Source organism: Orcinus orca, chromosome 6 (assembly GCF_937001465.1).
Source record: "Orcinus orca chromosome 6, mOrcOrc1.1, whole genome shotgun sequence".
Lineage (NCBI taxonomy): Eukaryota > Metazoa > Chordata > Mammalia > Artiodactyla > Delphinidae > Orcinus > Orcinus orca.
The window spans coordinates 119,605,119-119,630,286 of NC_064564.1; the positions used below are offsets into that span (position 1 = coordinate 119,605,119).

General features: G+C 58.3%; 1 protein-coding gene across 11 annotated transcripts in view; it reads right to left on the minus strand.

Annotated features, from left to right (window-relative positions):
- Positions 1 to 245: 245 nt before the first annotated feature.
- SEC16A (SEC16 homolog A, endoplasmic reticulum export factor) overlaps positions 246 to 25,168 on the minus strand; it is a 32,807-nt gene continuing 7,884 nt past the window's right edge. For 2 of the 11 annotated variants that reach the window (XR_004479650.2, XR_004479649.2), the window contains exons 3-32: positions 23,446 to 23,585; positions 21,299 to 21,396; positions 19,290 to 19,416; positions 18,642 to 18,804; positions 18,357 to 18,531; positions 17,240 to 17,382; positions 16,543 to 16,604; positions 16,298 to 16,436; positions 15,668 to 15,904; positions 14,372 to 14,469; positions 13,768 to 13,849; positions 13,464 to 13,581; positions 13,204 to 13,315; positions 12,958 to 13,063; positions 12,136 to 12,276; positions 11,138 to 11,251; positions 10,766 to 10,958; positions 10,039 to 10,284; positions 9,469 to 9,551; positions 8,136 to 8,294; positions 6,572 to 6,652; positions 6,326 to 6,382; positions 6,084 to 6,195; positions 5,538 to 5,675; positions 5,178 to 5,263; positions 4,329 to 4,403; positions 3,753 to 3,812; positions 2,732 to 2,809; positions 1,895 to 2,162; positions 246 to 1,787 (exon numbers count right to left, since the gene is read on the minus strand). Coding sequence is in view for 5 of the 11 variants with exons in the window: in XM_033415265.2 (XP_033271156.1) it covers positions 1,722 to 1,787; positions 2,732 to 2,809; positions 3,753 to 3,812; positions 4,329 to 4,403; positions 5,178 to 5,263; positions 5,538 to 5,675; positions 6,084 to 6,195; positions 6,326 to 6,382; positions 6,572 to 6,652; positions 8,136 to 8,294; positions 9,469 to 9,551; positions 10,039 to 10,284; positions 10,766 to 10,958; positions 11,138 to 11,251; positions 12,136 to 12,276; positions 12,958 to 13,063; positions 13,204 to 13,315; positions 13,464 to 13,581; positions 13,768 to 13,849; positions 14,372 to 14,469; positions 15,668 to 15,904; positions 16,298 to 16,436; positions 16,543 to 16,604; positions 17,240 to 17,382; positions 18,357 to 18,531; positions 18,642 to 18,804; positions 19,290 to 19,416; positions 21,299 to 21,396; positions 23,446 to 23,585 (3,489 nt within the window). In the remaining 6 variants the exon portion in view is untranslated. The remainder of the gene's footprint in view (positions 1,788 to 1,894; positions 2,163 to 2,731; positions 2,810 to 3,752; positions 3,813 to 4,328; positions 4,404 to 5,177; positions 5,264 to 5,537; positions 5,676 to 6,083; positions 6,196 to 6,325; positions 6,383 to 6,571; positions 6,653 to 8,135; positions 8,295 to 9,468; positions 9,552 to 10,038; positions 10,285 to 10,765; positions 10,959 to 11,137; positions 11,252 to 12,135; positions 12,277 to 12,957; positions 13,064 to 13,203; positions 13,316 to 13,463; positions 13,582 to 13,767; positions 13,850 to 14,371; positions 14,470 to 15,667; positions 15,905 to 16,297; positions 16,437 to 16,542; positions 16,605 to 17,239; positions 17,383 to 18,356; positions 18,532 to 18,641; positions 18,805 to 19,289; positions 19,417 to 21,298; positions 21,397 to 23,445; positions 23,586 to 25,168) is intronic. The other 9 variants (XR_004479653.2, XR_004479654.2, XR_004479655.2 and 6 more) reach the window with 9 other exon arrangements.

The window sequence follows — 25,168 nt, forward strand, 5'->3', positions numbered from 1 at the left end:
ACTAGGAGGCATAGCGTTGCCCTGGGCCCTCATTGTCACTGCCATCAGGATGGGTCTTCCCATCAGGCCCACCCGCCGCCGATCAGAGAGGGGCCCCTTCTTCCTGGGAGCCCCTAACGGGCGAGCCTGGCAGAAGACGGGAAGCAGTGGCCCGGGGCGCCTCTATAAGCCAATCCACAAGGGGCGGGTGAGGCCAGGGTCTCCCCACGGGCTTCCAGTCAACAAAAGGAGACATGGCGAAGGGCTTGAGAGCGCAAAATATTTTATTTAACAATGTGCACTTAGGAAAAATAGCAGCTCCCGCCTCGGAGGAAGCTTCTCGAATCAAACGTCGCTGGCAGTCAGACACAGAGGACGACGGGCAGGGCTGAGGAGGAAGCCGAGGGCGCCAGGTGGGTCTCGGCCCAGGAACCGCACCGAGCGCTGACCCTGGGACCCGGGAGACTGCCCGTCGACGAGGTCGGCCTCTCCCAAAGGGACGAATCAGTGAAACATTCTGGAAACCGTTCTGTGAGTCCTTCCTAGACGGCAGGTGGCCCAGAGCAGCCCGCGCGGACCCCACCCTCACACAAGTCCTACCCTTGGACTAAAGCCCCAACAAACCGTGTTCCCCCAGCGTTCTACAGAAATTATTTCCTAATGATTTTTTTAAATATTTAAATCTTTTCCTTAGACTGAAGAAGAAAGTGAACAGTTTTAAGAACAGTCGATGAAGCCTTAAAGCTGAGTCGACCAGGAGGAGGTCTTCCTGTGCAGGTTCACAGGCTGAGTCAGCATATTAGCCACGGAAGGTCTCGGTGCAGAAAGATCAGATTCCAGAGCTTCTGACAAGAAATTATTTTAAGCCACTTTCTTCAAGATGTTACCAACTCCTTAAATGACGCAATGGTGAGAGGAAGCCAGACCAGAACACATGGCCTCAGCTGGTCCACAGGGAAAAGTCCAAACCAAACTTATCAGTCACAGTTGTGACACTGGTTTATTAACTCGGATCAGTCACGTCAGAGCACAAGGGCCCTGTGGCTCTGTCCCAGCGACGGAGCCGCCCCTCGCTGACAGCAGAGTCAGTCCCTCCGGCTGCGTGGAAGCGTCATGGTCCTAGTGAGGCCACAGGAAATTACGCAGGGCTGGACACATCTTCGCTACAGGAGATAAACACACGTCAGCAGCGAGGGCCGCGCTCGAAACCTAACGGAATTGTTGCTAAATGAAGCCCATGTTTCCTTTGAGACGAAGCATCCTTCCAGGTTCAACAGCGCGAGGTGGGGGCTGACCACCTCAGGACGTGCACCCCTGGCCGCGTTCCTCTCTGAGTCAAAGGTGCAGTTTCCTTCCAGCGTCTTAAAGGACCCTGGGATTACCTGGCAGTAATTCACCGTTAGGTTTTCAGAGGTGCCTTAGTTACTGAAAAGCAAAGTCCTCCCGTAGCCGAGATGCTTCCAGCTTCACTTAGTGTAACATCCTCAGATGACTGTGAATGTTGGATCCTTAAATCATGCCTTCAGGTGGAAGATCCTAGTAGGTCACAGATTCCCTCTTTTCATCCAGCTTCCTGAAGGGGTGGAATTAATGCTGGCAACACTTCATAAATCATTTCTGAATCACTGCATCCGTCTCCACTTGGGAACAGACGGGAGTCGCAGGCAATCAGTCTGATGAGCTCTTGGTGGAATAATCGCTTCAGGGTTCCACATGCCAGTCCAGGACAGGGACCATCTAGCTCAATATGCTGGGTACTTCCTCTGGCCAATCCTTCCCATCCTTGAACTTCCCGAGGCAGCAGAGGCCTGAAACGACAAGGGACAGCACTGAGCTCCGCACGCCTGTCCCCGACGGCGGGGGGGGGGGCCCTGGGGGAAGGATCAGCAGGTCTGTGGAAGAAGCCAGAACAGACCGTTCTCTCGGCAAACAGGCATGTTCTGTTCGTTTTATTCTGTTTGCAAGCCCACGGCCACAGACCAAGTCAGCAGCACATCTTGGCATTCCCTTTAAAGGTGCCTGCGGCTTGGTTAGGGTGGTGGGGTGAGGCTGACTCCAGCAGCTGGTGTCTACAGAGCCCAGGGAGAGCGTGGTCTGGCCTGCCACCGAGGGGTGCAAGGGATGCCCAGGGGAGGCCGTGGACAGAACACAGGTGCTTCCTCTTGCTCCCACGAAAATGCCAACTGAAATGACAGTCAAGGAGCTTTTGTAAAGGCATAAACTGCAAGATGCAGGTTACAGGAGAGAAGGAAACAACTACCGAATCGTGGAATGGAGAAGCAGATGGCAGCCGGGGGTGAGAGAAAGGGGCAGGGCGCAGGAAGGCCCGCCCCCGAGGAAGCCCGAGGCCGGGGACGCGAGGCGGTGAGGGCAGGGACAGGCTGGTGTCAGGTGAGGCTTTGCATCCCGAAGGCCAAGACCTCCCCACAGACCTCTGCCCCCCAACCTGCGCTCCCCGGACTGGCGGCCAGTCCATCCTCCACAGGCCAGAGCCTGGGAGGGAGAGAGATAAAAGGAAGCATTCATGACCTTCCCGGCCTGGAGGTCACGAGCTACCAGGTGAAGGGAGGCCAAGGCCAGCATCGGGGAGGGAGTCAGGCCTGCCCCACAGCAGTGTCAGCAGGAACCGGCGGGGGCACCCCCACCCAGGGCCGTGGCAGAGCCGGAGAGGGTGAGCGGGCGAGTCAGGGTCTCGCCGGGGGAGCCCCCACCCTGCTCCCACCCGCCCCGGGGAGACAGCAGGGGCACTTACTTGTGCAAACTGAGCAGGGTTGTAGAAGGGCACCGCTGCTGCGGGAGGGCCCCCTGCAGGGGCGTGAGCACCCGGAGCCTGAGAAGCACAGAGAGCTCACCTCAACAACAGCGCACGGAGGCTTGTTTCATTTGCAAATACAGGTACTATTTCTGAGAAAGGGTTTATAATACCAATACTTTCAAGTGTGCCACAGAAGCTGGTCAAAGATACTTCTTGCAACGCTGTACTTAATTATTTAATGGTTCAAACCAAAGCAGCATGCAGAGTGCAATGCTTTAGAACCGGAGCAACACACGAGGTGGCACGGAGCTCTGAGCGGGCACTCAGCGCCGGGGGAGCCCTTAGCAGGTGCTTTGACTGCTGTAGACCTCAGGGGTCCAGCTACAAGATCCAGCGTTTTAACTCACAAGTAAAACAAGTCACGTGAAGCCTTCCTGCCAAGCCGAGGGAAGAGCTTAGTGCCCCAGTACGCAGAGAAGATGAAGTATTCCTGTATTTCCCACACAGAGCGACCCGGACAGCTGTCACTGCCTCACTCTGCCTGCCTGAACTAAACCTTCTCGTGCTTGTCAGAAAACAGAATTCTCTCTTTCAAATGAGAGCATCCTGACCCAGTGGGCTTCTGACACACACACACACACACACACACACACACACACACACACACACACACACACACACACTCTCTCTCTCTCTCTCTCTCTCTCTCTCTCTGAGGCTGTGCCTGTGGCTAGTCATTTGAAAAAACCAATTCAGAAAGAGCACTTGCACAGAACTTGTTCGTTCACTACAAGCTTCTTGGGGTCAGTTCGATTGTTGATGTGTCTGGCTATTCAACACCACCCTTTAAAAACTTCTAAAGAAAGGAACACTGCATCCTCAGGCATGTGATGGCTGGGAGGTGACAAGTAATGTCAGTGGCCAGGGGCACGATGACCGACCAGCATAGCGATCTCAAAGGAAAGACAGACAACCCCGTTCAAATCCATGTCCGGTGCACACGGCCAGCCACAGGTACCTGGTTAAAATGCTGGCTCACTTCACGTGATAACGAGCTCAGTGAACTACGGCGCGAAAGCTACAAAACAGCAAGAACACACAGACACAGACAGATACAGTAATCAACGTGCACGCCACCGCTCCGAGCCGGCAGTTCACTCCCAAGGAGCTTCGTGACGCCGTTAGGGTCAGCACGGCTCGATGGGGGAAAAGCCAGAGTTAGCCCGAAACGCCTATTTTCATGTACAGTTTTTACTGGAAACGACCCCTGGTTGCGGGGAGGGAGGTCTGCCCAGGCCTGGGCCCAAGGCGGCCAGACCTCGTGCCCCCCGAGGGGCCGAGGACAAGAGAGCCCGGCAGAGGGGCGAGCCCGGCTGCCGAACACACACGCAGCCCTTCGCTCTAGCCAGAGCTCCCAAACAACTCTGCGGAAACAAGCGTGACCTTAAGGAATACAACACTTTTTGAGTTCTAGAAAGTTTCTAAGCTGCCCTTTTCCTACCCATTAACTGCGTTTTAAAGAAGCCATCTGGACAATAAAACGAGCTTCCTCAGCCCAGACCTTCAGCAGATGCGCTCATCGGGCGCCGTTTACCTCTCCTCCCTGGGAACCGTCCGCTCCGGAGGGTGGGCGTTCAGGTCCAGGGAGCGTCGCCGCAGAACTGAGCACCTGCCGGGACAGCAGGGAGGCCAGCTACTGCAAAGCCCGTGCATCAGAGGCACCCACCGAGGCAGGACCACCCAGGACGGCCCGCTCTACCCCACGGGGCGCTCCCGCTGAGGGGTCGTGAAAGGGTGCCGCGAGGACCTGCTATTCCAACACCCACAGCGCATCCTTACTGAGCGCCTGCCGTGAGCCCCACGGCGGCCCTGTGATCTGCGCACTCGTCGGCCCATCCACAGGGCAGGACGCTGAGGCTCAGAGGCTGAGGGACCCCCACCTTTAAAAAGCTAATTACTGGGGCTTCCCTGGTGGCGCAGTGGTTGAGAGTCCACCTGCCGATGCAGGGGACACGGGTTCGTGCCCCAGTCTGGGAAGATCCCACATGCCGTGGAGCAGCTGGCCCCGTGAGCCATGGCCGCTGAGCCTGCATGTCCGGAGCCTGTGCTCCACAACGGGAGAGGCCACAGCAGTGAGAGGCCCGTGTACCGCAAAAAAAAAAAAAAGCTAATTACTGGAGAAGACAGGGCTGAAATCCACGTCCAACCAACCTCAGAGACCAAACTCTGAACGACTGCGTTGCACATACACATTATAATCATTCAAAAAAACCTCTTCACTGTAAAAAGTTCAGCAAGACAAAATGACTAGGTAATGCACGTGTGGCCACACCGTAAGCTCTGTGTACACGAGACTCTGGAGAAGGTCAGGGCCGCCTCGGGTCGGGGCAGGAGGCGAATTCCCACTGCCCGGCCCCCCGCCCGGGCCCACGGCACTGCTCACCTTGGGCTCCGAGGCAGGCTCTGGCCCCCCCGTCGGTGCCTGCCCTTCCCTGCCAGCCCCCTCGGCGGGCAGTGCTTCCTCTGCGTCTGTGAAGGGGACAGTGGGGGAGGTGGTCACTCGTCCCCCCCACCCCACCCCCCATCGCTGGGGCCCAAAGGGAACAGCCCCAGGGGAGAGCTGCACCCAGGTCCTCAGGCAGGCCAAGGGAAACAAGCCCGCAGACAAGCACAGGGGAACCGCGGGCGCTCTGCGTGTGGGTGAGCAGTTATTTCTTCTTAAAAGAGGATTAAGGCCAGAGGCTCTCAGAAAGAGGCCAAAGGTCGGAAGCTGCACACAGACAGCTGCTCCCGTGCTGCCTACCTGGGTCTGGTCCGAACAGGTGTGTGGGAATTGGGAGCGGGGCCAGTGGCGCAAAGAAGTCCGCGGGAGCAAGGGCAGGCTCGCTCCGCTGGGGGCCCCCCGGGTTCAAGACGTCCACGTAGCGCGCTCGGGCTCGGGCTGCCACGGGGAGAGGGAGCGAGGTCACCCCGCCGTCCTTCTGGGGTCCGGAGAGCACCACGCCAGGCTTCCACTCCCGGGGGCGGCCTGGCCCGGAAGGGGGCCCCTCCTGGGGCACATTTGCTTGGCTTCTGCCCGGGCGAGGGGTCCCACTTCACACCACGGCACGGCCGATCGCATCCGCTCCGCCCTGAGCTCCCCAGTGATACGACGGTCCGCCCAGGAACGCTGAACTCTCTAGAGAGCTGGCCCCCACCCCCCGGGGACTCATCCTCAGAAAACCAGTCCTCCTCCTGGTGGGAAACTAACTACCACCTTGCGGGCACGTTATCATCGCTGAACTCTGGCCCGCCTGTAGGACAAACAAATTACCCAAGTGAACTCTGATTTCTGGTTGGCCGTCGTTACCTGCTTTTCTAGAATACATGTTCACAGCGGGTCTGGGGGGCCCTCCAGGGCCAGGGTGGGCAGCTTGCAGAGCCTTGGGAAGGGATGTTGGAGGTGGGGGCGGAGCCTTCTTCTGCGGAGGGAAGGACCAGTGCGGGGTCTGCGCGCTGACCCGGAGCCCACGGAGACCCCTGCAGACGGAGGCCCCTGCCCAGGGCGGGGCTCCCCACCCGGCCACAGCGAGCGCCTGGATCCCGGCTCACCTCCTCCTCTGGCTCGTTCGTGTCCACCCAGCGGTTCTTCTTTTCATCCCAGACGATCTGCCACGATTGTGAAAGGTAAAAAGAAAACTCAGTAGCAAAAGCTGGACAGAATCAGAAATCAGAACCTGACTGCTTCCGAGGCGCCGGCTCAGGTCCGCTCCGGAGCCGTCACTCCACGCAGACAGGCAGGCGGATGCGCCGCTGCGGGACCCACTGGCCCCCCCGGGCCCACCCGGCAGGACGCACCGATTTGTTCTTGTCGTCTGGCAAGTAAGCTTCTGTCCTCTTCTTCACAGGCAGCCAACGAGAGAACCAGGAGTCGCTGCTCTGGACATAAAAACCACCAGGACAACCCTGAGGGCCTGGCGCTGAGCGCAAGGAGCCCAACACACAAGGGCCAACCAAGCCTGTGTGGCCCACGCGCGCCTGGAGGCGGCTAAGCCGCGGAGACAGGAAGCAGGTGTGGGCCGGGCGGCAGCGAGCCTGGGGGGCAGGGCTTCAGTCTGGGAAGATGAGAAAGTCCTGGGACGGGTGCACGACAGTGTGCTTGAGGCCCCAGAGCCAGGCACTTAAATCAGTGAAAGTGGTAAGTTTTCTGTACACTTTACCACACTTAAAAAAAATTACAACAACAGCTCGCCTCTTGGAGCGTTTCACGTCTGAATGCCAACAAATGTGCAGCCTGAGACATCCCCCCGCAGGGGTGGCGACGGCTGGGGAGTCCGCGTGGGCTCTATGAAGAGGCCCTCGTGCTCGGAGGCTGGCAGAGATTAGGCTTCAGGGACATTGACTTTATTCTTCATACGCTGCCCTTGACGTCTACCACAAAAGGCAGCAGCAACTCCACACCCCCTCACCCGCTTCTCTGAATCTGCGGCAGAGCGGACGGCCCCGTGCTGGGCGGGGAGCAGCCCCCTGCACGTCACACCCCGTCTGAAGGTCCTGCTCTACCTCACGGCCCGCGCATGTTTTGAATCACACTTGTGTTTACCTAAGACAGTAGCCGTTAAAAGCCACCCACAGGCTGGAGGAGGTGTGCACACACGCACATCCGGCAGGACCTGCGTCCACAACATGCAACAACGCCTGCCGACCTCTGAGGACCCCACGAAGGACGGGAGGAGACCTGAGCCAGCCCCACACATTTGAGGACGTGGAGGGGGAAGAAGCACACGAACCCACAGCCAAGTGTCACTAAGCCCAGCACAATGGCCGACAACGCAGCCCCCGGGGTGAGGACGGGGCCGCTGGAAGGGGTGCCTGGTAACCCACTGAGGAGGACGGGCTGGCAGGACGTTCTAGAGCCACACACACAGCTGTCCTGTGACCTCGGGCTACACCCAAGAGGAACAAGTGCATCTGCCACCAAAAGACACAGACGAGAGCGCTCGTGGGCTTTATCCCCAATAACCCCGAATGCCCTGCGCTGGGAGAAAGGACACGTACAACCGCGCGTGCGCACACGAGCGACCTCACTACACAACGCCAAGGAGGCACCTCCTCCGCGGGAATTTCGGGAAGAGCCGAAGCCAAGCAGTGGTGACGGGGGTCGGGCAGAGCCCACCCCCTGGGGAGCGTGTGGACGGGCCCTGGACCCATGGGCGTCCAGGAGGCAGGCCCGGCTCCAGCTCTGAGCTGGCGGGCTTACACGTGGACACGGACACACAACCACTCGCGCTTCACCACACGCTCACTGCCCCTCTGGCTTGATTTAAACAGAAACACATTCCTTCTCCTCGCCTCAGCGTGAGGACAGGGGAGGAGCCCCGGCCCTGCCCCCGGCCCCGCCCAGCTGGGGGCTGTGAGTCACCTTCTTAGGCTCCTTGGTCTCTTTCCTGGCTGCCTGGACAGGTCTCTTCACGTCGGGCGTGGGCGTCAGTGGCGGAGGCGGAGGCGGCTGCAGGGCCCCTGAGCCAGCGCTCCCCCAGCCCGGAGGTGACTCGGAGCCCTGGGACGTCCTTGAGGAGCCCTGTCCCAAGGTAACACGAAGCAGGCTCACCGGGGGCACCTCCCCAGGAGCTCCTAAGACTCCACGAGAGGCTACGCCACTACGGTGAGCAGAGCCAGGCACGGAGGGGCTGGGGAGAGCGGCCCCCCCGCTTCCCCAGGGCCGACTGGACTCAAGGGCAACGTCTTCTAGGAGCATCACGGCGCTCACGATGCGGATTCGGGAATTCTATGGGGTTGCTGGGCCGGAGGAGATGGGATACGTGTGTGCACCGAGGAGAAGACTGGTTAGAGGGGGTGGCAGTGGGCATTTTAAAAGATAGAAGCGGGCTTCCCTGGTGGCGCAGTGGTTGAGAGTCTGCCTGCCGATGCAGGGGACGCGGGTTTGTGCCCCAGTCCGGGAAGATCCCACGTGCTGCGGAGCGGCTGGGCCCGTGAGCCATGGCCGCTGAGCCTGCGCGTCCGGAGCCTGTGCTCCGCAACGGGAGAGGCCACAACAGTGAGAGGCCCACGTACCGCAAAAATAAAAAATAAAAAAATAAAAGATAGAAGCATTTAAAAAAATATTTATCCCTTGGTTGAGACTGTTTTCAATACAGTTAACTCTCATTTTTACTTTCACGGGGACAGAATATTTTAACGGTGGAACACGTAAGGAGAGTTTAGACTACAGCAATTGCCTGCTGATGGGATGCCCAAAAAGAGCAGGGTATCTGTAAAGAAGCTTCCAGAATGCAGTTTACATAAAAGCGTTTATCCTCCCACCCCCCATCACTGGGATTACAGCACACCAAGGTGGTATTTATATCAAGCATGTCTGATAAAATGAATCTTGGTTTTAAAAACACCACTGAAAATTTTACGAATCCTATTGTAGAAAGAGATGCAGAAATCAGGGAAGTTTTTCCATTTTAGAAAAGTTAAAATCGACAAGGCAGTTTCATTGTAGATGAGCATTTCTTCTCCTTAAAATACCTATCTTTACACTATTAAATTATCTTTTCCCCATTAATGTTTTCATCAGCTCTTCACATTTTAAGGATTCAAGTTTTCTCTTTAAGAAACGATTCAAAAGATAATCTGATAATTTTAAGTATTATCTTTCTACTTACAACTTAAGAACAAAGAGTTTGAATACTTATTCAGTGGAGTTCATGAAAAATAGCTTAAAAAACAAAAAAGAAGTGGGTAAGTACCACATTAGCAAATTTTCCACCAAAATCCTCTTCTCCTAGCTCCGACAGCGCGTTTCTGCCGGGTGCCTCTTGTGGCATCATTCCTGTCAAGGGAAACGAGAGCTCCTGTGACGGCGGCATCACCAAGCCCACAGCAGAGGGAGCAGGCGCGGCCAAGAGACGCTGCTGGAGACACGCGCAGCCCCTCCTACCACGCCTCCCGATGTGGGCTTCAAGAATGGAATGTTCCGAAATATGTGAAAATAGTTTCTCTTTTCAAGCCAGGCCGTGCAAGTAGACAGATGGTCAGGGACAAGACCGCCCTCCAGAAGGAGGGTCACGGCCTCCCCAGTGCCTTTACAAAGGCTGCAGGCGGGCGCCCCCCGGCCACGCCCTGGACACCCACTCCCACCTCACATCCCAACAAAAGGTCAAGTCACCGATCTTCAATCAGCTTCTAGAACTTTCGGCACACACTAAGGAACGTGCTTTGCTCCAAGTGTGAACGACTTAAGTCTCTCCTACCAGTTAGCCCCTTCAACGCCAAAGCCAAGTTCGCTCTGGTCTCCAGACGGCACCTCGCAGACCCACCTGCGTCCTGGCTCCTGGCCTCCGGGAGCAGATGTTCAGTCTCTTGGAGAGATGGTGCGCCAGATGGCAGGCCAGGCCCTGGGTACGGAGCCACAGGATCAGGCCCAGAGGGCTCTGGAAGGCCAAGTGCAGCCCCTGGGGGTCCACAGCCAGGCCCCAGCTCGCCAGGGCCCACGGGTGGCGGCACTGGGCACATCAGCACCCTGGCGGGGAAGGCCGGCTGACCGTCGGGGAGCGTCAGTGGAGCTGCGGGGAGACGGCGGACAAGAGAAAGCCTGAGGTTACGTGCTCACTCCAGTGACTTCCGCAGGGCATGTTTCCTTCATCGAGGGCCAAGGAACCAACCGTCCAAGCACAAAGGCTGAAGCTGCCGGGCTGTCACTGGTTTAGGGAAGCGGGACACACATTTTTCAGGGCCGAGGGGAGGACCTCACTCAGCACAGCACGGGGCGTGGGCTCTAAGCCGCAGCACGACCCCGACACAGCCCAGCGAGCGGCCGCCTGGCCCAGGGCCGGCTCTGCCTTCACTGAGTCCCCCCGCACCTCCTGCACCCCCCGCCCACTCAGCCAGACCTTTAAGGCCGCGAGACCAGTGGGCTCACACCAAGGGAGGGAGGGACAGAGAGAAAGCAGAGGGCCGAGGTGGGGACAGATGGCCCGACCCTCTGGGCACCAAGACAGGGACGCTCCACGTTCAGAACAGGGGCCCAGGGCGGCGCGGGCTCACCTGAGGGCAGCAGCCGCACGTCCTGGCCCAAGTGGTCAGCGCTGGGCACTGGCGGCGCCAGCAGCGCATTCTCGGTGCCCAGGCCTGCCGGCTGCACGGGTGCTGGGCCGTCACACGGCCCCACCTCGGAGCGTGGCGAGCTGGGACAGCGTGGGGGGAAGGCTCTGTCCAGGCTCCAGGCCGCGGTGCCCTCCTGAGGGAGAAGGACCTCAGGGTCTCCATGCCGGCCGCCGACCGCGCGGACCCGCCATGGCCCAGGTGCACCGTCCCCCCCGCCGGGCACCGGGCGCCGCTGAGCTGAGCTGCTCACACCCACCACCTTCCGCGTGAACACGGCTCCCCGTCGGGCCCCACGACCGGAGCCCAGCGCACCTTCACCTGCTTCTCCATGAGCTGCAGCTGGACCAGCCAGGCAGGCTCCGCAGCGGCCTCCTCCTCCGGCTTCTCCTTCAGCTGAGGGTCGAAGAGGCGCAGCTGGGAGGCGACCTGGAAACACAGGCAGATGAAGACCCTGTTCCCACAGGTGATAGCGGCCAAACCGTGCCTTCGAAACCCACTGGGACGTGGAGCAAGCGCGCCTGCAACGTCAGAGGCGCAGCCCTCGTCCGCTGCGGGGACCTTCCTGAGGCGGGCTCACGCGGCCCGTCCCTGACCGCCTGGAGCGCGAGCACCCACCGCGCCAGCCCGCCGAGCCAACGGCACGGAGCCCGCGGCATCCGGACCCGCGGGAGCTGAGCCCACCTCTGCTCAGCTCCACTCACTGAGATGCCAACCGCCCTGGCAATGCTCACGCTCTGGGGGGCAGCAGGCGGGCACGGGCCCAACACGCCTGACCTCGCGTTAACTGCTGAAGCTGCCAGCTGGAAACAGGTTCTTGAATTACCCTGTTTCTGCAGGTGTCCCGAAGTTCCCGTAATAAAAACATTTTTGGTATCACATGGACAGATTCCAAAAACGAAGCTCCAGGAGGAGAGGAACACACTGACGCGGCGCCCCTTGTCCGGGCGCAGGTGGGAGGGTGGTCATGCGGTCTCCGTCTTCCGGAGCGAGAGCCTGGGGCCGCGGGGCCGCAGCCGGGACCCACCCCAGGCTGCGGCTCCCAGAACCTCACAGCGCTAAGCGCGAGGCGAGGATGCCTCGAGACACGAGCCTCCTGCAGGCGGGGTCCTTCTCACACCCAGGCTTACCTCCAAGTCTCTGCACGGGATGCCCCAAGGGCTCCTGTGCTGCACTGCAAAACACCAACTATGCCCGAGAACATGCAGGATCTTAACTGGGCCGAGCAGGCAGTCCCGCACGCCCTCTGGTCATGAGCACCCCACGTGGCCCCACGTGGCGCACGGGCACGGCGACGTCGAGGAAGACGTTACCTGAACCAGCTGGCGGAGAAGCACTGAGGAGTGTCCGCGGGGCTGCGCTAGGACGCTCTTGGCGATCACCTCGCAGTAGTGGAAGGCCTGCGTGGCGAGCCCCATCTCAGCCAGGCGGCAGCAGTAGATGAACTTAAACACCTGAGACAGACAGACGGCGAGCTGAGCGGTGCTGCATGCCCCCCACTGGTCCCCAGCGTCACCTGTGCCCTCCCGCAGGCTGACGCTACCCTGCACGTTTGCATCCCTCCTGTGCGTCCCCAATGCCTGCCCACGGCAGAGCCGGGCCCGTTCCCTGAGCTACTTTACATCAGGGGAAACAACTAAGCTTCTGAGAAACTCACTTTCTCTCTTCAACACCCTTAACAGAGCCGTCAGGGCTCTCGACCACCGAGTGACCACAGAGTGACCACGAGGTGCCGCCATGCGCACGCGCCCCGCGATGACCGCCTCTCGGGAGCCGCCAGCGCAGTCACCCTGCTCTGTTGGCACTGACGCTCTGCCCCGTTTCAGACACACACGCACAGTCCTGGTCAGATACCACCCTCCCGAAACATGGTCCACAGCTGATAGAAAAGTACTTGAAACCAAACACTAAAAGTTTTTAATACATAAAACATTAAGAACCAAAATGCTAACAAAATTCTCAATTCGGCAAACTTTAATTCTCGAACATTACAGATCAAACATCTCCAAAAACACTTCATTGTTCTTTACGTTTTTTGAATAAAACCCCTGAACGACTGTGGTCTTGTCAGCACCCACTCCGCCAGCCCTGCCCCCCCACCCCCGTCGGAGCTGGAGCCGTGGGGCCCCACCCACCTGGAAGCTGGGGAAGGAGCAGGGCTGCGCCCCCAGGGACTGCGCGTACTCATAGGCTTCTGTCCTCTGAATAGCTTCGTTGGTCGCGAACTTTAAAAATGGCAAACTGTGGAGGACATGAGCGGCCATCACCTTTGAGCAGGTCACCGCAGGGCCAGCGCTCCGCGCGCCAGTCTGGGTTAGCCAAGGGAGGGGCTTTTCCTTTCTAAGGGAAGCGGATGCCACTATACTGATGCAATTCCTCACCTGTGGTTTGATCCAATTAAGACAAGTTTCGTGGTTTTCTTGGTATAAACCCCAAATCCAACCTGGGCCACGAGGTAGCAGAAGTGTGCGGCGTCAAGGAGCCCTCTCGAGGCTGAAGGGACAGAAAGCAGGCGGGCCTCGGCCACAGGCCCCCCGGAGATCGGAGCGCTCAGAGACACCCCAGACGGAGGGACGGTCTCGGGCTCCCGAGCATCTGACGGCAGCCCCAGGCCCGCCTTCTACGTTGGCGTCTGACCTACCCAGAGTGTCCCCCATTGTGGCCATCGCCCGGGCTTCCACGTCCACGTTGTTGTTCAGGTTGGACAAAACCATGGCCAGGTGCGGCCGCCAGTCTCCCCACTTCTCATCTCCACAACACTGAAACCAGAGACAAGCAGAAAACCCTCATCCTTGGAACACACTGCCAGCTCAACTCTGCAGTGCTCAAACTCCAGGAGCAGGATGGAAACGCTAGCCTCGCGCCTGGGAGGCGAGCCCTCCTGGGAGCGGGCTCTGAACAGATGACTGAGCTGCGGAGGCTGCCGTGAGGACCCCCATACTGACCGTGGACGCGGCTGGCATCCGCCCGGACATCAGCTGGTAGACCGTCTGCAGAGGGTCGTTGATCGGAAGGCTGTTGGCGAACCTGGGCAGACGTGAACAGAGAAAGCCCTAACTCAGCCTGGTTCAGTAAACAGGACACGAAAAACTAGTCTGGTCTCATCTCAGACGCTTTGGTGACTGGCTTGATGCTTGACCTGGGCCAAGTGTACACACTGCAATGTCTTTAAAAGGCTGTAAAGGATGCAGACGATGGAGTTCACTGAGATTTTTTTTGGGGGGGCGGGTCACACTGCACGGCATGCGGGGTCTTAGTTCCCGGACCAGGGACTGAACCAGGGCCCCTGGCAGTGGAAGTGCACAGTCCTGAACACTGGACTGCCAGGGAACTCCCTGCTGAGATTTTATAGAATTAAAAAGCCTGAAGTAAACAAAAAAAAAGTAACTCCTTTAGCAACGCAACCCGAGGAAGAGGGCCCAGCACGCCCACAGCCGTGGGTGGCAGACGGGACTCCCCAGCTTCCTCTGACAAGAGTATGGGGACCGGGGGCTTCCCACAGCTGACGAGGCCCGGACCCCCGCCTGCAGGCACGCCCGGACTCCTCACCTGGTCATGACTCTGGCGTGCGTCCGGCTGTCCATCTTGCTGGCAAGTAACAGGGCGTGACCCCACAAGCCGTTCTTCATCGCCGACTCCAGAGCATCCTGCAAAGCAGCGAGAGGCTCCCTGAGCCCCGAGAACAGCGGGGCGACGGGACGTGTGCCGTCACGCGCGGTCACGGAGGAAAGCCCGAGAACAGCGGGGCGACGGGACGTGTGCCGTCACGCGCGGTCACGGAGGGAAGCCCGAGAACAGCGGGGCGACGGGACGTGTGCCGTCACGCGCGGTCACGGAGGGAAGCCCGAGAACAGCGGGGCGACGGGACGTGTGTCAAAGGCTCCAGCGCGCGCCCAGCTCAGAAACGAAGAGCGGGCGAGCTTCGCCGTTTTCGCTGTAGCTGCAGAGTCCCTGCGGGGGGGGCTCTCCGCGTAGGAACCCCGCTTTCATCACCAGCACAGGACGAGCACACCGTCAGAACCAGGGACGACGGAGAAGTAGCACGGCCTTCCCCCGCCTGTCATCTCCGCCATGAGAAAGGCCGGGGGACGTGAACTCCCCAGGCCCCGAGTGACCCCTGGGCCCTGAGGGCCTGTGCTCAGCACCAACAGGGCCTTGATTACTTCAGCCTCCCTGTATCCAAAGTGATCTGGGCCACAACTTAGAAAACTTGTGACCAGGAAGCAGAAACGTTGCAACAGAGAAATGGTAATTAAATGTAACAGATCAGAAGATTTCAGCTAGCTGTAAAACGGCCACATTAAGACCATTTACTCACCAAACATGCGTCTTCTGAGTCTATCGTGACATAAGAGTGCCAAGAACTCTGGGCCCGCCAGACCCCCGCTGCCAGAGCCCAGCAGGCGCTCCAACTGTGCCCCCCCCCGCGCCCGCTGCACTACCAGGTGCCCCACAGAGCAAACCCGGGGCGCGTCCCCAAGGCGCTCCCCACCCGGGCCCGGGCTGTGCCCAGCACCCACTCGCGGTGGCGCGGTGAGCTCACCCCAACTGCGTGAGAACGCGCTGCCTCTGTGTCGCACACGTGTTTACCCCGAGACATGCTACACACGGCAGGGGTGCAGCCTGAGCTCAGTCTACGCGTCTGTCAGATGACTAAAAACGGAACCTGCACGTCTGACACCAGCAGCGCTGGAGAAGCCACTATTCGCACCTTCAGAGACACGACACACGAGGTGCCAGACAGTCTTTGCAGAACAAGACCCCGGCAGCGCGTTCCGCTCTAGACGCTGGCGCCCCGGGAGCAGGCCCTGCCCCCCGCCCCGCGCCCGAGCTCGGGCCGCTCACCTTCTTCCGGCCGTAGAGCAGCAGCTCTCGGAACCGCTCCGTGTCCTTCTCAAGGGTGGTGGCGGCCTGACTGTCAGTGAGAAACGAGAGCTGGGCCTCCCCGGACTCCTCCTCCACCTGCTCCGCAGGCTCATGAGTGAAATCGATCAGGTTGGCCTCACTGGGCGACTTCCCAGGAAGCCACACGGTTCGGTGGTCTCGTAACAAGAGTTCCGCGATGTCCGTGCCCACCACGGTCTGCGAGGGGCAGCAGGGGCAGGAAGGGAGACAGGCTTAACCACAAGCAGCACCTTCCTGCAGGAGTGACGGGACCCCGGTCCTGGTCGGGGGAGGCCCACGAAGGGCCTTCGCGGGCGAGCGACTTCGAGCGCCTCGGCCGGGAGTGAGGCGGGCAGACCGCATGCACCGGACGGGCCGATGACCGGGAGCCCAAACCGCCCTTCACCCCAAACCACGCACCCCGCTTGGCTGCCGCGTCCCCAAATCACCGCCGAGACACTCGTCCTGGGGGAGCCCCTGGACGGTGCAGCCTGGCGCAGAAATCCCGCCTAACCCTCCTCGGGGGTGCTGAGGACTCCCGGGACTAGAGGCCCACGAGAAGAGCAGTTCTACAAGGAAGGAGACACGTACCCCATTCTGTCTGCATAACAGAACAATAAAGCTCCAAAGAAGACTTGCGGACTCTTTGTCAATTAAATTTTCATTCTGTAAACATTTTGTAGCTTTGCTCTGTGCAAAATTAATAACATCCACTTTATGGGTGTCATCTCTGCAAAAAGAACACACACTCGGTGAACAGCAGCCACTGCACCTGCGAGGCCGTGCTCGGCACCGCCGGCGGAGAGGCACCGCGGACGCGATCGTGGGGCACGTACTTGCCAAGAGGCCCCGGGAACGCCCGCATCTCCTCCTGCTCTGGCGTGTGTTGCAGCAAGGTCTGAGGTAGGGACAGGAGAGGGGACAGAGAGAGAGCTGTTCACGGAGGCAGGCAGGTCAACGCCCGGCCTGGCTACATTGGCAGACAGAGGAACGGACGCCATCCTCAGGACGGCCTGTCCCTCCAAGTGGGGAGGCAAAGCCTCCCTCACGGAGTATGGGCAACTTGTTCCACAACAGTGACTTTCAAACTCTGTTTAAGCAGTGAGACCCACCCCCCAGACTCTGAGGCAGGGCCTGGATACACGTGATGGAAGAGGCCTGCCAGGGCACGGAGCAGGGCGCCCCGCACCAGCCCCCCGAGATCGTGAGGCACCTCTGCCCACTCTCCAGAATCAGCAGTAAAAGGAGCACGGACAGGGTCCTCACCCCAAAGTCAGGAATTCACTTAAAGACAGAAAAGGGAACATACAATAAAACCAAGTCTAACACGACACCCGGCGCAGACTCTGAAAATGCTGAGTCCGGGAGGGAAAGATGACCAAGCAGAACTGAAACGACCGACAAACTGAGGATTCGCGGAAGTAAACATTCCCAAGCTTGTGTCTTCAGACAACAGCACACGAGCGGAAGGTGACACACTGCAGAGCACGTGCAACCTGGAGGGTGACGCGCAGCTTCTCCCCGTGGAATTACCTCCATGCTGTGAATTTCAACCAACGCAGGCTGTCCTTCTGAAGGCAGATTCGGAATCACTTTGATGAGCTGACCCCCAGGACCGAACCTGGCACAGGTGTGAGGCCCTGAGAATTTCTCAGGAGAAGCTGGTCTCGATGGAGCTACATTTAAATAAAATGAGAAAGAAACAACCCGTAGGTCACTTTTTAATGCTTCTGAACTAAATCAACAGCTGAGATTTTCCAGATGCCCATGCAGCTGGACTCACAGATCATCAAGATGAACTGACTGTCAACTGTAGTTAGTAATTGTTAAATATCCTATTAAAAAATAGAACTTAAACATATGCCAGAAAAACGTCCTAACCGTTAAAGTGAGAACACTCTCCTCTAAGCTGAGGACGCTCCTTTAAAAGCCGCCAGGAGGCGCTGCTCACAGAAAGCAGCGCTCGTGCTTGCTGCTGCTCGGGTGGCCCCTCAGCCCCTGCGCCGAGCGCTCTCGCAGCCTCACCCTCAGACCACGGGCGCCGGGGGGAGCGGCAAGGAAAACGACCAGGAGTGAAACACCTCAAGCCAAACAGGAGGGGAAATTTTTAATCAAATAACGCTTTAAGAAAGTCCATTATTTTATATTTTATACTGTCATGTTCTAAAACCTCACATACTTGTGCAGTTTTCCAAGAAACAGCATTTGATCAAATATCTCAAAGGCGAATTGAGAATGTGGCCTGCGTGATAAGCGTAGGAACTGGAGTTTTTCAAGTTTCCCTCCAAGATCCATGGACCCGTGTGGTCGGCACTGGGGCTACACTGAGGCCCAAGAACGTGGCAGAGGAGCCTGAGGTCAGAGCCACACTGAAGTGGACACGATGGACAGGCCGGGCAGCTCCCAGGCCTGTGAGCCAGACTGCAGCCCACAGGGCACCAGCAGCCTAGCGTGGCAAGCGCTGCCCCTCAGGACGGGCACGTGGTGGCATAGGGCCCTTGCTCTGCAGGGATGCCCGGGCCAAGCCATTGCCAACCCCCATCCTGGTGACGACTCAGTCCCCCTCTCCCATCCCAGGCTCGGGACGCCGCCCCAAGGTGGGCCTCGGCCTCCCTCTGCCCGTGGGCACGCAGGGCCTCGCCACACACACCTTGCTCCACGGAGGGCCAGCTGGCCTCAGCAGGGTAGCTGTACTCTGGGAAGCCCGGGGTGCCGTGGAAATCGCCGCTGTAGGGGCCGTAGGCATAATCGCCGTGGAAGGAGCCCGGTGGAGGGGGCGCCTCGTAGGGCCCAGCAGTCACGTTGCGACCTCTGTACACCTGACTCTTAGAGAGCAAAGAGCAAACAGGTGAAGTCTCTTTGCCATGCCTGCGGCGGGACCCCAGGCGGCCACCAGAACCCTGGGGCCCGGGCCGGCCCCCGCCCGCCCGCCCACCTGGTGGGAGTGGGAGCTGAAGCTGCTGTGCAGGCTCCGCGCTGAGTGCTCGCTCCGCCGGTCCACCTCCTCCCCGTAAGGGTCCCTGTGGGGCTCGGGCTCGTCGTCAAAACTCCCGGTGAAGCGGGGGTCGTACCTCCAGTGGTCGTCGTATTTCTCAGGCCTGGGGAAGCAGAGGGGCAGAGGCCGGGGCTCGGGGAGAGTACCTCCAGGGCCCATGCTCCCGTGCCACGTGGCAGTGAGCCCCCCAGGTCCTAGCCGCCGCGAGTCCCGATCCTAAGGACAGCGCTCGTCAGAGCCCACCCGCGAATGGAGTCACCGCATCCCAAGGCCAAGTTCAGACCCTGCCTTAGGGTTAGAGAGGCAGGCGGGGGGGGGGTCCGTCTGAGGTGGTCACCCCTCTCACGGACCCGAGAAGAGGAGGATGAACTGACGCGCGGCGCTGGTTCTGAGGCCAGTCCCCCTCCAAGAGCCCAAGGAGAGAGCCACTGGGAGGGCCAGTTCATCCCGTTCCTCCCGATGGTGACTGCTCCCCAGGAAGCCAGACACAACTGTAGCTCTTGAGTGAATTACAAAGACCCGAGGGCACAGACGCAGAAGCGCAGCTGATCACGACCCACCCTCCTTAGCAAAATCTATTCCACCAACCTGTCCCCATAAGCATAGCTTTCCTTCCTATACGGTTCGTACTCAGCGTCATACCAACACCTCCGGTCATAGGTGCGGGGGTCCCTGGACCGAGAACCATAGTGGTACCGATCCCAGTGACCTGGATCTGCAGGCGAGAGATTAATGGGTCAGTACAATGTGCAAAAGACACCCCTCTGGCCGTCACAAAACCAGGCCACCCCAGGACTGAAGAATGCTTTCAGCCTCAGAGAGCAACCAAACTTTCCTCCCGAAAATCAGCACGACCCCAGGGAGTGTTAACTGTGAGACACCAGAGGACACGGCCGTGTCCTGCCTGTACTGTGATACTTAACGGCCACTGACAGTTTTTCTCTCAACACACGTGATTAAAAAGAAAAAAAAAATTTTTTTTTTATTCGTATCTCTTTTCTCTAATGTGAGCCAAAGAGCTTTAGGAAATACTCTCAACGGATAAACAAGATCCTACTGTAGAGCACAGGGAACCATATCCAGTCTCCTGGGATAAACCATAAGGGAAAAGAATATGAAAACAGAATGCATATGGGTGCATAACTGAGTCACCTTGCTTGCTGTACAGCAGAGATTAGCACAACCTTGTACAACAACTGTACTTGAATAAAAAATAAACAAAATTTTAAAAATACTCTCAAAACTAGATTACTTTAAAAAAGCACATTAAGGGGCCTCCCTGGTGGCGCAGTGGTTGAGAGTCCGCCAGCTGATGCGGGGGACACGGGTTCGTGCCCCGGTCCGGGAAGATCCCACATGCCGCAGAGCGACTGGGCCCATGAGCCATGGCCGCTGAGCCTGCGCGTACGGAGCCTGTGCTCCGCAACGGGAGAGGCCACAGCAGTGAGAAGCCCGCGTACCGCGCAAAAAAAAAAAAAAAAAAGCACATTAAGGGACTTCCCTGGTGGCACAGTGGTTAAGAATCCACCTGCCAATGCAGGGGACAAATCTGCCAGCCAATGCAGGAGACACGGGTTCGAGCCCTGGTCCAGGAAGATCCAACATCTTCTTAGTTGTGCGGAGCAACTAAGCCCGTGCACCACAACTACTGAGGCTGCGCTCTAGAGCCCGCGAACCACAACTACTGAAGCCCGCGTGCCACAACTACTGAGCCTGCACGCTGTAACTAATGAAGCCCACACGCCGCAACTACTGAAGCCCACGTGCCTAGAGCCCATGCTCCACAACAAGAGAAGCCACCACAATGAAAAGCCCGCGCACCGCAACGAAGAGTAGCCCCCGCTCACCGCAACTAGAGAAAGCCCGCGGGCAACAACAAAGACCCAACGCAACCAAAAATAAATAAATAAATAAATAAATAAATAAATGCATGGGAAAAAAAGCATATTAACATTATAAGCAAACCAGATACACCACTTTGAGCAAGCATGGGCAGAATTACGCACGAAGCAGTCCAAACACAAAAGTGGAGGAAGAGCCCCGGGGGACGCAGAAGCGGGTAGCCATGTTGGGACGGTGAGGGCCACAGCCTGGCAGGGGGACCAGCAGGGCGGCTCAGGGGACACGTGCCAAGACGCACACACTGCCAGACAGCAGTGGCACCCGGAACGTCCTGCGTCTGCCCTGTGTGATGCGGGGGCTCTGGCCACATGTGGAGCACGTCACACGTGGCCATTGCAGTGAGCAGCCGGTCCCTCATTTTACTGATTTTAATCAATTTAAACAGCCACATATGGACAAGTTACATACTCTAGAACTACTGATAATTATGCTTTGCTGGAAAATCAAAGAAAACTACTAATACGATACAGACACAACGCTACAATTAAGGTATAATTTCTTAATGAAAAATAGCGATATAATTATTTCTAGACGCAAACTACTTTCAATTATTTTGGCTCTTAGCTAAGATCGTAAGACTACCAAAAGGGAAGGTTTCCTAAGAAATCCCACAGCGCGCCACTCTGCACCCAGCCGCACAAACGGTCTGAACACGCATCTGCTGGCCGTCAACCGATGAAAACGCCTGAACATACCTCCATAATCGTACTGGCTGGAATAATAATTTGCATAGTAGTCACTCTGACTGCTCCATCCACTTTTGGAATTATAGTAACCTTCAGGATACCCTTGCCTGAAAAAAACACACAGTGCTGTTAAAAAACAAATTACCTGTTTCTTAAAGTGGGACACAAATTACACCCAGAGCAACAGGCATTCACAACAGAGCACCTTGGTTGTGAAAAAATTCTCATCAGGAGATCCAAACCAGTAACAATGGTAAGATTACAGGATTCCCTACCATACGGCAAATTAAAATTTATCTGTTGAAATAACTATTTAAGTGCCGTTCAGCATAAAAGAACTAACCCTTCTCGCGTGCTCAGTGCTGCATGCTATACAGCCAGTGCTTAAAAGCAGGGTCTCACGTTTTTGACATCATGCTCAGCAGAAGCAAAAAGCACTGAGCTATCAAGACCAAGCGGGCGCCGACTGTAACACCCTCTACACAGACCGCGACCCACGTGTCCTGCGCGGGGAAAAGGGCCCTCGCACCCTGCCAGCTGACGGCCCAGGACTCACGACATGGGCCAGACCAAGGCTGGCCTCACAGGCCCAGCTGTGCTGCCGACCCCGAGCAGGACAGGCAGGTAGCAGGTCTTCCGGGGCAGGAAGATTCTAAACTGTGCCTCGTGTACCCCTGGGGAATGGCTCACTCCTGGGGGTGCAGCTGCCCCTCAGGAGTGTCCGGCCCCCCCACCTGCCACAGGGACAGCACCCGCTGGGTGGGGGCCCTGGAGGGAGCACCCCAGTGCACCGCCTCCACCCACCACTGGGGGGAGCTCCAGAAAAGTGACCTGACCAAGGGCAGAGCCAGAGAACGCCCACCCGCTGCCCTCTCCAGCCCCGGGCGCCCGTCAGGAAAGACTCCGCCGCAGAAACCCAAGGCTCGTTCTCCCCTCCTGCCGGGATGTGACCACACCAGGCACACGCACAACACGCAGGCCTGCACACACGTGTGCACACACGCACAGGGCAGGAGAGGGGAGAGGCTGCTCTCCCTCCATGTGAGCGGTGGGGACACGACAACAAAGCCCTGCCAGGTAACCCGACCCGGCCTGCAGGCGACAAGCGGCAGAGCAAGGTGCGCCCCGGCCCCTGCCTCCACCCTCCCTCGCCTCTCAGGGCTTCTAGAACACACCTGCCCACTGCTCTCCCCGAATCAGAACGCCCACTTGGGACTCCAGTCTCACCTCCCAGAGCGCCAGGCCCAGTGGCTCAGCGTGTCCCTCCCAGCGACGGAGGGGGGCCAGCTGGACGGGCCGGCTCACAGAGGCAGGGCCTCGTCTCCAGGTGAGCTACTGAAGACGCGGGAAGCAGCAAAAGCAGCCCCGATTTTGAAAGGTGGTGCGTGGACGCAGTCTTCACCCGCGCCCAGACTCTATTACGAGCCGAAGGAGCCTTGCACCCTCATGGCAAACCCGCCCGGTGAGACGAGGGCCCGGGGCGCGGGAGGAGCCACAGCGGGCGGGCTCTGCAGCCCCGCGCTTCCTTCCGAGCCCCCGACACCCCTGGGGGGAGGACTGTGGCCTGCCTAAGCTTTTACTCAGCAGAAGGCATGATGCCAAGGCTCTTTCAAAACGCCTCATCTGTGATCGCAAAACTGAGAGGAGATCTGTCAGGGGAGAGAGAATCGGGAGGGAGCGGCTGGCGGCCTCGCAGCCCGGCGGGCAGTGCCTGGGACAGAGCCCAGGCTTGCGGCGGCCGCTGCCAACAGACCACTCCATGTTCTGGCCCGCGCCTGCCTGGCCCGGGAGTCCGGGCACCCCGTCACCAGAGGCGGCGAAGGACCTGCACGGGGGAAACGCTGCCTCGGCACCTGCAGAGCTGTGTGCGTCCCTCGGCGACGGGACCACTGCCTGGGCTGGGAGGAAGCCCGCACGAGGGCAGGGGTGGCTTCCTGGTGGCGCTGCACAGGGTCGGGTCTGACCAAAGGCCAACTGACGACACATCCGTGACCTTGCAGCAGCGCGCCTATCTCGATTTAAAGATGCATCCTATCATCTGTCCACACCCACAGAACGTACACACACGTTAAACAGGTCTGTAGAGTTCTTTACAAACACGGTCCTTTTCAAATCACTAAGTTACTAGCACAGCCGGCAACATAAACGTCAATCACCTGACAGCTGGCCGGTCCGAGCAGTGACTCGCCCGGGAGCTGGGCCGCTCGAGCTCGGGGTAGCGGTAGCTGTCTGCGAAGGCAGCGGCTGCACCATCGTAGGGCCTGTATCTGGGCTCATAGAGGCCGTAGATGTCCTGCTGAAAGAAGGATGCCTCCGTTAGATGCCAAGAGCCAACTCATCGAGCAACCGGCACGAGTTCTCACGGTACAGGCGGTGCTCTCCGGATGGGCCCCAGACACGGGGCTTCCTTCATGCGGAACAATAAAAAAAAATGGAATCCACGGCCACATTCCTAAGACAGACTGCCCTGGCCGGGCTCAGGAGACGGCCCACCATCAGCGGGCCACGACCGGGTCCTGCGGTGACTCGTCAGGACTCTGTCATCTGCTTCCCGAGGTCTCACTTGCATAGGTGCCATGACCCCACAAGCTCGGGTCCCGTTTCAGACACCATCTCAGGGAAGCAGAAGAACGAGGGTCCACTGGAACGGGTCCTGAAGCTACAGGCAGCCTCAAAAGGAGTATCGTATTCTATCCTCACGAGGCTTTCAGCCCCATTACAGCCCGATGAACCCCCATGGTTCTACGGCTACGTCGGGACTCGAAGTAGAGACGAGGTGACCCAGGCACGAGCCAGAATCAGTCCTTCCTGACTCAGCCTGACGCTCCACCATCACCCAGCAGAGGACGAGAAATCACATAAAATGGACTTGTTCTTAACCACTACTGGAATCTGCAGAGACACAGAGACAAGGCAGAAGGAAGTGGGCTCCCACAGAAGTGATGCTGGGCGCTGGCTGGGACACCGGGATGCAGACGCAGCTGCTGGACAAGGGCCCAGAGCAGGTATGTGGCCCCTCCATGCACTGCCAGGCCTTCCTGGGCTCTGGGCACAGCGTAATTTCCTTCTACGGGGTTCCTTCTGGATCTAGGATTCCCAGGTCTCAGGGGTTAGGTGTGTGCCTGTTCCCACATGTGCAAAGATGCCCAAAGCCCGTGAGGCAGCCCCATCACCGGGGCAGCCCTGCTCCCTCAGCCTCTTCTGACTGCAGGGCCTCCAGTGCGGCACCTGCCCCCATGTCAGACAGTGGACTTCAAACTTCTGGTCCACAATCCTTCTGCCTCTGCTGCCCGTGGGTGATGCTGGCCAGGATGAGAGATGGTGAGAAGCGGACAGTAATCAAACGTGTGTCCACCTGGATCACTTTTTCACACTAAGGCAGGATTAAACAGAACTTAAACGGCATTCGTGGGCCTGCATGAGTGTGAAAAGAGGCAAGGGTCTTCTGGGTAGCACAGTGGGGCCCCTTGCTCTGCTGCCGCTATCACAACGTACCTGAAAGAAGCTTATGGAATGACGCCACTCTTAGCTGTTTCATTCGGGTTACACTCCAAACCTAACTTTTTTCCCTAAGTAATTTCATTCTGAAGGAGGCATTTGAAAGACTGGAGTTTTCCTGTTGCTTCTTAGGTAGGTTTAAGGCCAAAACCACAAAGAAGCTTCAGGAGGCTATTCCAGTTTCCCAAACTGTGCAACCACGAACCCTGGGTCTGCGGAAAGCCAACAGGCAGGACGGGAAACGAAGGTCCTTTCTGTCACGTAAGTTGGGATCTGCTGTGTTAAGCAAAAATTAATCAGGTATTCTACCCAACTCAATGTGCTAACGCACGGTGTGGACTTCCAAGAGAAAGGCCGCGCTCAGCAGAACAAGCTGTGACC